Source organism: Littorina saxatilis, linkage group LG12 (genome assembly GCF_037325665.1).
Source record: "Littorina saxatilis isolate snail1 linkage group LG12, US_GU_Lsax_2.0, whole genome shotgun sequence".
Lineage (NCBI taxonomy): Eukaryota > Metazoa > Mollusca > Gastropoda > Littorinimorpha > Littorinidae > Littorina > Littorina saxatilis.
This window is the reverse complement of record NC_090256.1, coordinates 63,147,124-63,162,331: the sequence shown is the minus strand read 5'-3', so window position 1 is coordinate 63,162,331 and position 15,208 is coordinate 63,147,124. Positions and strand designations below refer to the sequence as shown.

At 47.9% G+C, this 15,208-nt stretch overlaps 1 protein-coding gene across 1 annotated transcript in view; it reads right to left on the bottom strand.

The window, feature by feature from the left end:
- The window catches only part of LOC138982517 (E3 ubiquitin-protein ligase UBR3-like), a 65,326-nt gene that overhangs the window by 28,622 nt on the left and 21,496 nt on the right, over positions 1-15,208 (bottom strand). The window contains exons 18-28 of the mRNA XM_070355818.1: positions 14,755-14,902; positions 14,251-14,352; positions 13,279-13,474; positions 12,528-12,658; positions 11,262-11,436; positions 4,209-4,365; positions 3,381-3,484; positions 1,805-1,951; positions 1,230-1,363; positions 739-849; positions 78-272 (exon numbers count right to left, since the gene is read on the bottom strand). Coding sequence (XP_070211919.1) covers positions 78-272; positions 739-849; positions 1,230-1,363; positions 1,805-1,951; positions 3,381-3,484; positions 4,209-4,365; positions 11,262-11,436; positions 12,528-12,658; positions 13,279-13,474; positions 14,251-14,352; positions 14,755-14,902 — 1,600 coding nt within the window. The remainder of the gene's footprint in view (positions 1-77; positions 273-738; positions 850-1,229; positions 1,364-1,804; positions 1,952-3,380; positions 3,485-4,208; positions 4,366-11,261; positions 11,437-12,527; positions 12,659-13,278; positions 13,475-14,250; positions 14,353-14,754; positions 14,903-15,208) is intronic.

Sequence of the window (15,208 nt, the reverse complement as noted above, 5' to 3'; positions counted from 1 at the left end):
CTATCACACACAGGCAAAAACACACATATTACTCCCCCCCCCCCCCCCCCCCCCCCCCACTACCCTAGCACACTCACTGCTTGCTTGGGCTCTTGAAACATCATGTCAGCAATGTCAGTGACCATGACAGCGGGGTCAGAGGCCAGAGGTCGTGCCACGCTCATGCCGTCTTCTTCCGGCACAATGGGCATGACGGCGTTTGAAATCTGACGGCACATGGGACAGTAGTACTCTCCTCGGCTGAATGAAATAGTCTCTGTCTGCGGCTGGTTCTGGTTTGCAGAGAGAAGAAAATCAAATCGCATGAGGCAAATGTGAGAGAGAACTGAAATAGGGCTAAAAAATGTTGCTATAGGCGCTTCATTTATGTGTCTGCAGATGGGTTTTTAAACTCAAACTTCAACCTTGAGGGGTACTGAAAAAACAACAAGGAGAGAACACCACAAACCATTAATGAAATTAATTAATCAGACACACACCCCTCCTCCCCAACACCCTTTCTCTCTCTCCCCACCTGCCTGTCTGTCTGTCTCACAGACCGACAGGGACAGGCAGACAGACAGACACACACCTTTAAAGCATTTCCGTTCCTTCAAAGATCTCAACGATCTTAAATGATGCAAGACATGAAACTTTCTTTGGATGAGCTTTACTCTCAGTCCTTTAGCAAGATGGACAAGACCTTCCCTAAGCTAGTCACTGCTACCTTTATTTTTCACAGCACAACAGCAAGCTCACCTGTAAGGTGTCGATGTACGATCGCTGACAGTCCAGATGGAGGTAATGTCCACATGTGGTTGCAAATACTCCCCCATCCCAGCCGATGCTGACGGACATATCACAGGATGCCTGTTGACAAAACATTATAATCATGGTAATAATGATGTGACCATGCTAGGTGTTTTGTAATATGGTATTGACTAAAAAGTCAGGAAGAATAGATCCGTGCAACACTGGTCCCTGCAACCAGTCAAACTAAGGCAAAGTAACATAGTAATAACTTTATTTTGATACAGCAAAATATATAAAGTGTTCTTGATATTTCCAACCATATGCACAATGAAATGTGTGTGTGTGTGTGTGTGTGTGTGTGTGTGTGTGTGTGTGTGTGTGTGTGTGTGTGTGTGTGTGTGTGTGTGTGTGTGTGTGTGTGTGTATGTGTGTGTGAGTGTATGCGTGAGTGCGTGTTTGCTGGCGCGCATGTGTGCATGTGTGTGAATTGCTTATACCTCTTCAAAATGTTTGAGCAGCTCCATGTGGCGGTTTCGCATGATACCAGCACATCGGACGGCTTCCATCTGATCAGGGGTAGGAGCGGCCGTGAGTGACTCCTGGACATCTGAGTGCTGTCTGTGACCCAACACTGAAACACAGAGACAAAGCAAGGCATGAATGTTTATTTCAACATTTCTGCGAAGGTACATGTGAAGAAAGAAAAAGAAAGAGAAAAAGTAAAAAGAGAAAAAGAATGTTACTTGCAGATACACACATATAAATACAGATAAAATGCTTATAATAGATAATAAAACCAAAAGCTCATAGAACTCACCTTGGTCATGTAACATAAATCAGAAACAAATGTCCTGCTGAAAAAAATAAAAATAAAAATAAAAACTGCAAATGAAAAGTTTTGTCTCACTCACCATTAGTAGATTCTGAGAAAATCACAAGCCCCATCGGGCATGAGAGTTGGACAGAGCGTTTTTAGTTCCAGATCACACAGTCAGATTTGTTTTTAATTAAGAAATACAAAATTAAACAACACCCCCCAAAAAGCTACAAATGAGAAGTTTGTCTCACTCACCACTAGTGGACTGTAAGAAAATGACCAGCCCCATGGGGCGTGACGGTCTGGATGGAGCGCTCTGGTTGCAGATCACACAGTCGAATCTTTCACCAGAAGCACAAGCTGACCCCCCCTCTGAATCCTCACTCTCTGCCATGTCCTCTTCTGCAACAAAAATGTCCAGGGAGATGTTAGCTGTTCATTCTGTCTGCATGCCTTTGGAAAAGTGAATGGTCCCCTCCTTTAAAGACCCCCAAACTTCTGAGAATAGAGTTAACACTATTGTGACTAGCACTGCCACGGCGTTAACGTCCTGCCTGCCCAAGCTTGCCACCAAGAAACTTCCCAAAAATCAGTAACTGTAAAGAAATCTGTCTAGCAAGCTTGAATTAAGTCCAATCACCACCAAATTTTGTGTACTAATTCAAAAATGGATGCCCAGTTCAGTCGTGCTATTTATAAGTTTGTCACGCGATTTGTTTTAGCAAAGGGGGGTGAAAGGGGGATAATTTGTGTTTTTTAACGTTTTTTGTGTGTGTTTTATTTTCCACTGCTTTTTTTAAAAGTTATTTTTTAACAGAAAGTATTATAAATAATGTTATAACCAAACAAGGTGTAAAACCTATGAATTAGCTGAAATATTGTTAACATTGTACACAGAAATAAGGAGACAGTACAAAGAAAAAAACAAGCAAATCACGCATTCACTCACAGCATCCTGACTCAAATGAAACAAAACTGTAACACTCACCAAATGATGTCTAGGTAATCCATATTGAATATAAGTCACATTTTCACAACAAAGTACCAACTGTACACCTATGAACAATTCCAAAAGGATTTGAAGGCTCCAGCCATCCATTGTTATCAGTGCTGCCACGCCCCCATAGCTCCTGCACGATTCCGAGATACATGTTCGTCTAGCAGTATCACCCCCTACCACTAGTTTGCCGACTCGTACTAGCAACAACGGGACTGTTTCTTCCTCAATATCACTGCTATTATCGCTTTCTTGAGGCTAAAACGACACGATATATCATGATCTACAGGATCCTCAAGATCCAACATCCGGAGAATCTCCTCCCGTGACAAGGCTCGCCTTCGATTCATTTTTTTTGTTCGAAAACACCATGCAAATCTGCACTAATTTGATCAAGCCGGAAGAGAAAACCACGTGTATCAAGGGAAACAACTCAATTTATTGCAATCTTCAAAAACCGGGAAGCAATCACGAGTCTTGTACCTTGTATGACTGGTACTGAAAAATGCGCGTCCCGTCCATGGGCGTGTCAGCGCGGTTACTGATTTATCAGTGTCCCGTCGCGAAAGTGTTAAATGTACAAACATCGTGGAGAGAAAATCTGAGAAACCAGTCTTAATGTGCTAACAAGAAAAAGAAAAGAAAAAAAAGAAGCAAGAAAATTCATTTTATGCAAATAAGTTAGCAGTGAACCTAGACAGTGGTACAGGTTTCCTCCAGAACTTTTCAGTCTCAGTGATAATCTAACTGAGTGTGCTCAGTTTCAGACTAAATGTTTTAATAACACTTTTTGCAACTTGTTTCTCACTCTGACATTACAAAGAGGTGACCCACCTGCTTCCTGCCCAGTACCCTCCTGTGCCTTTGCCATGAAGGCCTTTTGCTTGCTGGCAAACTTGGCCATCAACTTCTGCTGGCGGTTGTACGCCTTTTTTCGCCTGAAACACAAACCAGCATCTCTTGTACTTTACATGTGTGACAGGGTGACACAGTATTCCCCCCTTTCACAGCAGCTGCTCTGCAGAGTTGTCTGTCGGCCCTCAGCTATTTGTAGCTCAATGGCTGCGGGTCAGACACCGGAGTTGTAGAGAGCTGTTTGTCATAGGGTCTGACTGCCGTTGTTTCCTGGAATGCTCTTTGTGTTTCGCAAAAGCAGATTTTTATCTTCTTCTTCTTCTGCGTTCGTGGGCTGAAACTCCCACGTACACTCGTGTTTTTTGCACGAGTGGAATTTTACGTGCATGACCGTTTTTCACCCCGCCATTTAGGCAGCCATACGCCGTTTTCGGAGGAAGCATGCTGGGTATTTTCGTGTTTCTATAACCCACCGAACTCTGACATGGATTACAGGATCTTTTTCGTTGCGCACTTGGTCTTGTGCTTGCGTGTACACACGGGGAGGTGTTCGGACACCGAGGAGAGTCTGCATACAAAGTTGACTCTGAGATTCGGCGAGAGGACGAACTCACGCTGACAGCGGCCAACTGGATACAAATCCAGCGCGCTACCGACTGAGCTACATCCCCGCCCAGCAGATTTTTATAAGGCTATTGAATTTAGCCCAAACACGCTCATCTTTGACTGGCTTTGTAGGTTAAGTTAAAAAAATATTTTGCAAATACATGTAAAAAGAATTCTAAAGTGCATCCAGTGGTGACTTACTTGGAGTCATTTTTGTCCTGGTCACCAGTGCTGTCCTCCACCTTGTGATGCAGAGCGTTGCAGGTGCTCTGGACGTACTTGGCAGCAGTTGTGCTGGATGCATTCAACCGGTCAAGAAACTTGGCGACGTAGACCGCGCCATCACCGGCCTTGTGACCTGAGGAAAAATGAGAGATTTGTACAGAAGTACAAGTACAGTGGAACCCCCCCTTTTTAAGAACCCACAATTTAAGACTCCCTCCCTTTTAAGATCTTTGTTTTCTGAGATGTGTTGTACATAACCTCTGTCAATTTACCCCCATTTTAAAATTAACTACATTTTAATACCTGCTTCTCTCAGATTTTTGGAGGTCATCAAAAAGGGGGAAGGGGGGGATCTACTGTAATGTGTTCTTAAGCGAAAGTTCCCTAGACCTAGAGTTTGGAGTTCAGCTAGGATGGCCGTCGTTCAGAAGAAGTGCAGTTGTACTGAACTTAAAAATTTTAATAATAAATTTTCATTTGATTAATATACTTACCCAACTCACATATAGCAATTAACCCATAGTTCAGTGCTGATATCGCTGTACGCGTCCCCTTAGCAACAAGGAAGACGCCTCTAAAAAAGAGTGACCGAGACCCGTAAGGGTATCCAAGCCAGCCCGTAAGGGAGGCTGCCTTCCATATGCGCGCGCATATGCCGCCATCTTGTCATTCTACACGAAGCCCAACTCACTACTTTTTTAGACCCCCATACCCCCCACAGCGGGGAGGCGGGAGGGAATAAACGATGTGAGTTGGGTAAGTATATTAATCAAATGAAAATTTATTATTAAAATTTTTAATTAAATTACATATCTTACCCAACTCACATATAGCAGATTGCTACTATAGGAGGAGGGTACTTACCAACTTAAGACCGCAGGACCTGCCCTGCAGCCACGAGAGCAGGCAAAGCCGCACTGCCATCTTGCCGCCCTGCCGCAATGTCTCTCAAATAAAAATTGATGAACACGTCCTCAGATTTCCAATAAGCCGCCGCCAGGACCTCTGATAGGCGCCCTGAGCGAAGCACGGCCACAGAAGACGCCCAAGCCCTCGCTTCGTGCGTCCTGGCTGACGTAAGAGGAAGCACCGCCCTGACCTCGCCAGACTGGCGTTGCCACCATCCATACGCTTGCTTAATGGTCAGTGAAACCCATTTAGTCAAGGTGACCTTCGAGATATCCTTCGCCCGCACAGTGTTGAGGGATATAAACAATAATTTCTGAGTTTCCGAGCGAATCGGCGAAGACCTAGACAGGTAGCTGCTTAACGCCCTGACAGGACAATTTGACAGATCGGGGTCTCCAGGAGCGAGTATATCGCTCAAGGGTGGAATACGAATGCAAGGCGAAGCCTGACCGGGCTTTTGATTTTTAGCGAGAAAATTAGACGTAAATCTCAAAGAGTAGGAGCCATCCCTCTCCAGGGAAATATCTTTAGCGAGACCAGAAAGTGCGTGCACCTCGCTACCCCTCCTAGCCGTGGCAAGCAAGACCAAAAACAGAGTTTTTCTCGTCAAATTAGGTAAACTAGCCAACCGGAGAGGCTCAAAGTCCTCCGATGCAAGGAAACGGAGAACCACAAACAGATCCCAGGCCGGGAGCTGTGATCTTGAGAGCGCTGCGTCAAGGGCAGCTCCCTTAAGCACGCTTGAAATGACACCGTCAAGATTGATCTTGCGACCGAGCTGTCTAAGAGTGGAAGAAATCGCAGACCTTCTAACTCGCAGTGACGAAGGAGAGACCCCCCTACTAGCCAACCAAGAGAGGTGGTTGGCTACCTCCATGGACCTTGGGGAAAGATGTTGAACCTTATTCTCAGAGCACCACTTGGCCCATGCAGCCCAATGAGAAGAGTACACGGAGCTAGTTGAGTCTCTGTGTGCTTTCTGTACCAGTTTCAGAGTTGTGGCCGAGGCCCCGGCACGACGCAGAGCGATTCTGACAGAATCCAGCCGTGAAGCTGCAACGCTTGCGGATTCTCGTGCGGGACCCCTGACCTGGGCTGTAACAGGTCGCCCCTTCGAACGCCTAGAGGAATGGGTGGGCGCACTGCCAGCCGCAGAAGGTCCGGATACCAGTGCTGGCTGGGCCAAAGAGGAGCAACCAGCACCAGCGCTGGTTTTTCCAGATCCACTTTCCTTACCACCTTCCCAAGCAGGCAAAACGGAGGAAAAGCGTAAGCCTGCAGATTTGACCAATCCAGATCCAACGCGTTCACCGCCCACGCCAGAGGGTCCGGGAACGGTGAGACGAAAAGGGGAAGCCTGGTGGAGAATCTCGTTGCAAACAGATCTATGCAAGGCTTGTCTACTTGAACCCAAAGACGGTCCAACGCCTGGTGGGAGAGGGTCCATTCTGAATGCAGAACCTTGTCCCCCCGACTGAGGGCATCCGCCAAAACATTGAGCGTGCCCTTCAGGTACTTCGCTGAGAGAAGTATGTTGTGCGAGCTGCACCAAACCAACAGACGGCAAGCGCTCTCCGACAGCTTCTGCGAGCGTGTGCCCCCCTGCCGATTTATGTAAGCGGCCACAGTCGTATTGTCCGTGTGGACTTGAACATGACTGCCCCCCAGAAGCGGCAGGAAAGCCTGTAGACCCAGAGACACAGCCTCCAGCTCCAGCACGTTTATGTGCTGAGGAGCTAGGGAGAGATCCCACAGACCGGAGGCTGTCTGATCGGCCAGATGAGCACCCCAGCCTGTCATGGATGCATCTGTAACAAGAATGTTCTCCGGCGCCGGAGGAACGATCGGAACACCCTGAGAGACCCAGGGGAGCAGCCAAACACTTGTAGTGTTGCTGAACCAACTCCCCAGTCCTATGCGAACATTCCAGCCCTGAGAGGCTTGGTCCCACTGCCTCCTCAAAGCCGCCTGAAACGGCCTCTTGTGGACCCTGCCTAGAGGCACAAGGGGAGCCATCGATTCCATCTGCCCCAGTAGGGAGGACAACTCCCGGGCCGTGGACACACTCTTTCCTATCAACAAGCGAACCAAGTTCTGAAGCTTGTCCACCCTCTTTTGAGAGGGACGGACTAACCACTCCACCGTATCGAAATCCATGCCCAGGTAAGTGAAGCGCTGGGATGGTTCTAACTCTGACTTCCCTAGATTGACTGTAAAGCCCAGCTGAGCCGCCAGGTCGAGAACCCTCGCAGTCTGAGTTCTGCACATGTACTGGTCCTGATGCAGATTCAACCAATCGTCTAAATACGCCCGTAGGCGTACCCCCTCTTGTCTGACAAGGGAGCAAAGCTGGCGAACGACCAGCGTGAAGATCCAGGGGGCCAGGGAAAGCCCGAAGGGGAGTGCCCGAAATTGATACACTTTCTCGCCCCACAGAAAGCGCAGCCATTTCCTGTCTTGAACATGCATGAGCACATGGAAATATGCGTCGGTGAGATCCACCGACGTGGCCCAATCTCCCGGACGCAGAGCTTCCCTTACAGAGAGTGGAGTCTCCATGACAAACTTGACTACCCGTAGGTATTTGTTCAGGGTGGACAGGTCCAAAACAGGCCTCCAAGCCCCTGAGGCTTTGGGCACCACGAACAGCCTGCCGTAAAAGCCGAGGGACTCTCGATCTCGAACTTCCTCTATCGCACCCTTCAGGAGTAGGGAAGCCACCTCCGCATGAACGGCTGACTTGGCTTCCGGGTCCACGGGATATCTGAAAGGCGGAGGTATCCTGGACAGAGGTGCCTTCCCCTCTGCCCAGAGGAGACGGAATCCCGAACGCACTATTCCCAAAATCCACCGGCTGGACACCAGGCGTGTCCAGGCGGCCAAGGCCCTGGAGGGGCCACCCGCCGCCACCACGGCGGGGGTTACTGGGAATAGTGGCTCGGGAGACCCTCATTGGGGGTGAGGCTTGTGCCCCGACCCCCGAGAACCCCCAAAGGAGCCTCTCTTCTGGTAAGGCGCGCCTCGCCCCCTACCCCGAAAAGAGGTGGACTGATTTTGCATCTTGCCCCCCCCAGACGAAGAAGGCTGAGCCTTACTCTGGGAGGTAGGCTTGCTCTGAACCTTCTGAAAGCCGTGGTGAGCAATCCTTGCAATAGCCAGATCCCTAGCGTCCTGGGTTTCCTTCTGCAAAGCGTCCAAAGAGGAAGTACCCAGCAGCGACCCTTCCGTAAAAGGAGATACCTTAAGTCTGTCAATGGTACCCCTGTCTCGGATCTTTGAACCCGCCAAAAAGGCAGTTCTGCGGGAATGCACAGCATGCCCGTAAAGCCTGGCTGACAAGCTCAATTGTTCCTGAGAGACCTTGGCAAGCGTCGCCAACAGAGTTGTCACATCCTCCTGGGAGGCGTCGTAACGGAACTCAAACGGGTCTAACGATGAAGCGATAGACCTAGACAAAGAGCGTTGGAGAGAACTAGAGACGGAACCCAACTCGAGCAGAGATCTACCCGTCTCCTCCAAAGCCTGAAGAGCAGACTCCGTGTAAGGGACTGTTCTATCCCTGGCATACCCGTCCTCCCGCAGAGAAAGCAGTTCCGGAGTCACCGGTAGAACTGATCTCGGCAAAGCGAAAGAGTCAAGTAGAGCGACGGGACGAACCAACAGTTTAGAGCTCTTTGAGAGCGCAGAACAAGGAACGTGTTGACCCGCTTTAGCCAACCAGGGGCCCACCACCTCCGGCGCCTCCCCATGCTGTGACAACAGCGGAAAGGCATCGGACATAGCTCGACCTTTCGCAAAAACCTTCGACATCTCGACCGCCACAGAGGGGGACTCCCGGAATCGGAACGAACTTTTCGGTTCCTTAGCACTCCTGAAATCCCCTAAGGCAGAAGGAGGATGGACAAACTGAGATTTGTTCACCGCCACCTCCTCCTCGAGATATTTCGAAGCCACTCCAGCCGCCAGAGCCACCGCATCTGGCAGCTGCCGTGGCAAAAAGAATCCAGCACCTTCAGCCTGAGAGGCGGCACCGTCATCCAGGTAGCCTTCGTGCCCTTCCGTGCACTCCGGAGGCTGGTCCCCGTACTGACTAACAGAGTCAAGTCCAGAGCCAGCCATACTACCACCAACTTCCTGCCCCCTGGGCGGAAGCAGATGCCCTTCAACCTGACCAGTCTACTGACGAGGCGGGAAGAATAGGAACATCTGTTCGCTTGTCAGGGCCCTTAGCACCCACTGACACCCCGACTAAGCGGTGGATATCAGCCGATGTTTCAGAACTTTCACCTGGGATTAGACCCGAGGCTACTCCCTCAAGACAACGCTCACGTGGAGTGCACATACCTTGTGAAGAAGAACGGACACCGGCCGGAGACCCCACGGGAGCCTGAGAGATCCCATCCTGAGACGCATGCACGTCCGCCCTCGTAACAGTAGCAGAGGGAGGCAAACGCACACTGGCCAGCGACGACGTACCCCCGACACCTGCCGGCAGCGCACGTATCTCCGCCTTAGTTGACGAAACTTCAGCCGCTAAGGCCGAAACCTGAGAGCTTAATGTCAAAAGCAAAGAAGCAAAATCCGCAGATGCAAGCCCAGAACCTACAGGCGAGACATCCCCTACAACATGCTTAACCCCGAGCAAGGGCTTCTCCGTAGGTTTAGCAGACGAACCGGAAACTCCGGGCACGCCAACAACAACATCACTACATTTTTTGGATTCTGAACCCGAAAGAGACACGGGCGTATCGCCGTGCGTTTTAGAACTTCTAGAACTTCTAGAACTTTTCTTAACAGGAGAGGGCGAAGCAGCTACATGTTTAGATGTTGACCTCTTCCCGTCCGCATTGTCGGCCATGATGAAAACAACTCACAAACAAATTTGGAAAAAATTTTGTAAGTCCGAAAACAAGCCAACAATGCCGCCAAAATTCAGGTAAAAAATGGAAAGATCTCACCTCAACAGCAAATGCGAAGTCCGGAGACAAGAAGACACCAAGGGGAACACAAACCAGGTCTGGAAGACCAAGCAAGTAGGCTGAAAACACAGCCGGAGCGTACCAAACACGACCAGCTCCACTGAGCGCTGAGAGTAGAATGACAAGATGGCGGCATATGCGCGCGCATATGGAAGGCAGCCTCCCTTACGGGCTGGCTTGGATACCCTTACGGGTCTCGGTCACTCTTTTTTAGAGGCGTCTTCCTTGTTGCTAAGGGGACGCGTACAGCGATATCAGCACTGAACTATGGGTTAATTGCTATATGTGAGTTGGGTAAGATATGTAATTTAATCTGCTTTTGCAATCTTCGTTTGGGGCAAAACAATGACTGTGGTTGGATTATAGACTGTGGGCAGCTTTTATAAGTGTGTACCGAGTCTTGAGTAAATGACTACCGCGGACTTGAATGTGATCTCTTTAAAACTTTTTTTACAGACCCATAATACTGCTGTTTTCTGCTTAACACTATGATAAGATGAATAAAGTTTTTTCAGTCGTAGTTGAGTTTCCATGAAAAATCAAGCACTGAAGTTTACTAACTTACTGTGATTTTAATGTGAGATTTATGACAATTTTGTAAAAAATGCCCAAAATCCTACGTCACAGAATAGCATGATGGCCCTGAAGATTGTATATACAGTAAAAAAAAAAAACACTTTTAAAAACCCCTAATTTAGGACTTCTTCCCTTTTCTTCTTCTTCTTCTTGCGTTCGCCGTCACACCATCAGTTTAGTCTGCGAGACGAATGACGCCGTGGCTTCCAGGTCTTGTCTGCTCCCATAGAGTTTGGTGCGGAGAGGGACTGATGCTGGCCACACTTTGTCTCTGATTGGTATTCTTCTCTTTTAAGACTTTGCTTTTTCAGATTTGTTGTTCATAACATCTGTAAATTCACCTTTATTTAAAGACTCCCTCCTTTTTAAGACCTGTTTCTCCCAGATTTTAAGAGGTCTTAAAAGGGGGGGTTCCACTGTACACAGAATTAAAAGGGGGAAAGTTTCTTCTTCTTCTGCGTTCATGGGCTGAAACTCTCATAGACACTTGTGTTTTTTCCAAGAGTGGGTTTTTATACAACCATTCGGGGGAATTTCAAATCCAGGTATTTTAAGAGTTCTGTACCTGTACTAGAAGCAGAAGACTGCCCAGTCTGTGGCTTGTAGATTGTAGAAGGACAGGACATCTTGTCGTGCAGCTTGATGAGAACAGAGATGATGCTCTCTCCCAACAGCTTCTCCCTGGGGTCTGACCTCTGTGGCGTTGTGGTCATGCCGCGGCTCTGGTACCTGGGTTTGACCTGGGGCGGACAAGTATACAGAATCAGTACTGCTGATACAGCTAACTTTGAACCCTTCAACCTATGGTGTTACAGCAATGGCTGTTTCTGTAGTGGGTGCTCCTGTAATAGGTGTTCCTGCAAAGGCTGTTTATGTGGTGGGTGTTAATGTTTTGGATATTTGTGTGCAATGGGTGTTCCTTTGCAGTGGATGTGCCTGCAATGGATGTGCCAGCAATGGGTTGTGCCTGCAATGTTGTGCCTGTAAAAGGGGTGTGCCTGCAATGGGTTGTGCCTGCAATGTTGTGCCTGTAAAAGGGGTGTGCCTGCAATGGGTTGTGCCTGCGATGTTGTGCCTGTAAAAGGGGTGTGCCTGCAATGGGTTGTGCCTGCGATGTTGTGCCTGTAAAAGGGGTGTGCCCGCAGTGGTGTGCCTTCAAAGAATTTGTCTGAAACGGGTGTTATTTTGCATTGGATATCCTTTGCAGTGGATGTTCTTACAATTGTAGGCCTGCAGTGAATGGGCTTGCAATGGGTGTGCTTCCTTGGTTTGCTGGCAATAGGTGTGCCAGCAATGGGTGTGCCTGCAATGAGTGTGCATGCAATGGTGTGCCTGCAATGGGTGTGCTTCCTTGGTTTGCCGGTAATAGGTGTGCCTGCAATGGGTGTGCCTGCCATGGGTGTGCATGCAATGGTCTGCCTGCAATGGGTGTGCTTCCTTGGTTTGCCGGCAATAGGTGTGCCTGCAATGGGTGTGCCTGCAATGGTTTGCCTGCAATGGGTGTGCATGCAATGGTTTGCCTGCAATGGGTGTGCATGTAATGGTTTGCCTGCAATGGGTGTGCATGCAATGGTTTGCCTGCAATGGGTGTGCATGCAATGGTTTGCCTGCAATGGGTGTGCATGCAATGGTTTGCCTGCAATGGGTGTGCATGCAATGGTTTGCCTGCAATGGGTGTGCATGCAATGGTTTGCCTGCAATGGGTGTGCATGCAATGGTTTGCCTGCAATAGGTGTGCCTGCAATGGGTGTGCATGCAATGGTTTGCCTGCAAAAGGTGTTCCTGTAAGGCATGATGCACACAACTCCCAAACATAACGCGCATTGCTCACCGGATCAGGTGTAGCAGTGACTGGCTGGGCGGAGGAGGACACAGCAGTGTAGGACACATTGCTGGAGCCACTGGGCATGGACACTGATGGAAACTGACCAGTCTGGGCCGCTGTGATAGGGCCGCTGGGCGCTGTAAAAAAATAGACAGTTGTTTTTGTTGAGGGTAACTACGATAAACACTTGTGGGGCTACTTGGTACACAGAAGGTGATTCTCACATCCAACTAGGAAGATTACATGTACAACCGTTTCCATTTACACAAAAACGAACACATACACACATAGACACAAACACACACAGTAACACACACACACACACACAGTAACACACACACACACACACCTTGCCATATATAGGCAGTTGTACTCCGTCTTCAGAGGATTTTAAAATGCAGAATCCCAGAAGAGGGTTGGGTGGTTATTGCTTTTTTTATTTTATATCCCTTCAACCTATCTGGATATTCAGCATTGCCCAGTAGTATGGAAAGCGGTTAGACTCCTAACCTGTGCACATGCACTAAATATATTCCGATTAAAGTTTTCCTGATTTAATGCATGTGCATTAATTATTTAGTGCACATGCACAGGTTATGAGCCAAACGGCTTTCCATACAGGAGAGGGATGTACGTATAGGGCTGCTTTGAGAGGAAGTAATCAGGGCAGTAATGCAGGCCTTGGGTTAAAACAAAAGAAAGCAGTTACTTGAGGGACAAAAGAAAGCAGCTACTTGATGAACAAGAGAACACTCACAGGACACGATGCTGGGGTGGATCTGAAACATCTCCTCCAGACTGCTGCTGGTGAGGTCCATGTCGCTGATGTTGTCCGTCTCGCTGGTGGTCAGCTCCACCTTGTGGATGACCTCGCAGGCGTTGGCCTTGATGTCGCTCGTGTGGTACCACCTTCTCTGCTCCCCGTCCTTCACAAGGCCGCTCACGCTCGGTGTCTAAGTACACATGTAGGGGGTAGAAAGAACAATATTATGCTGACATTTTTTTTCTTCTTCTTCTGCAATCCACTGGTTGTGTGTGTCAGGCTCAAACACCTAATAGAGAGATCTAGATGTAGCCAAGACTGGTACCGGTATGTGTAGCAATGACGTCGTAATGTTCTGGACACTTGGTTCAGATTCTCCACAGCTAGAACTGAACAAGGCGAAGCAGACGATCTCATCGCAGACAGACGCATTAATGAAAGAAAGCCCTTCCAAACATATATCTGATACTTGTCACTGCTGTGGTTTGGGTATACGCAACATACATGAGCTTGAAAGCGACGTAGAATTACTATTATTGGGAAAACTCCACGATTCCCTCTGACTAATTCGTGTGAGCCTTCTCTGTTAGGTGTAAACAAATCCACCCACATGTACCTTGTAATTCCTGAAAACAGCCCATTGAAATTCACTAATGCTTACCTTACGTCTGTTCATGCTAGTTTACTATGCTGAAATTGTACAGACGGATACGATTTAGAATCAAACGGAATCATCTTCAGCACAACCACTCTCCGGAATCCCTTTTACACGTCGTGTTTGTTATGCGACATGTAGAACTTAGAAAAAGCTTGGCCACTCGGCTATTGCGCCCGTCTAATATCTAGACCAAAATACATCTGTCTTGGGAGGCAACCTGAAATGTATAGACATATTAATTTCATGTTCTTACAGCGCAGGTACCAGTGTAACAAACTCATGGGGTAAGAAGTAAACTTTGTACTGACCACATTGGGGAAGGTTTTGGGTCCAAAGTGTAGACACAGGTCAAGCAGGTGGACAGCCTTGTACAGGATACTGTCCGGCATTGTCGGTACTTCATGTAGAGCCTGCAATAGATAAACTGTGTGTAAGCCCTCTAAAGAGCAAAACAGAATGACGGTCAAATAAAGCTTGTTTCATGTGCAGGTCAGCTGTAAAGGCTAGACAGAGAGAGCGAGAGAGAGCGAGAGAGAGAGAGAGAGAGAGAGAGAGAGAGAGAGAGAGAGAGAGAGAGAGAGAGAGAGAGAGAGAGAGAGAGAGAGAGAGACAGACAGACAGAAAGACAGACAGAGACAGAGAGAGAGACAGACAGAAAAAGGTGAGATGAGGAGAAAATGAGAGAAAGAGAGAGAGACAGAGAGAAAAAGAGGAGACAGAAACCAAGACAGACAGATGGAAAGAAGTGTACGCAATAAATGGTAATTTCTGTTGAGAAAAAACAAATCAGAAATCCCACAGAGGAAACTCACCTTGTACAGAATGGTGAAGAGAAAGGCATGCATTGTGGCACAGTTCAGAATCCCGTAGATCTTGGTGTATGCTGGATGGATCTTCCCCGGCATTTTGAAAGGGGGCCATGGTGTGTTCTTCCCTTTGTATGCTCCAGCAGACTTCACGCTACAATGAAAAACACAAAGCTTAAAATATGCAACAAGCTCTTAAATTTAAGCCTTCTCAGACATTCCTCTTCTAGATTTCTAGCAGACTTTTGAACTACTACAAGCCTAACAAAATCTTAGAATCAAAAAAACAAGAAAGATAGGTTGTTGGAACGTTTGTTATTGACAAAACAATACATTCACAGATATTTCGACCCAACGGTCTTTTAAGTGAACAGACAAACAAATATTCACACAAAACTTATCTTGATAGTTCTATCAGTTCATCCCCCGAAATCGGCGTATGCTGCCTGAATGGCGGGGT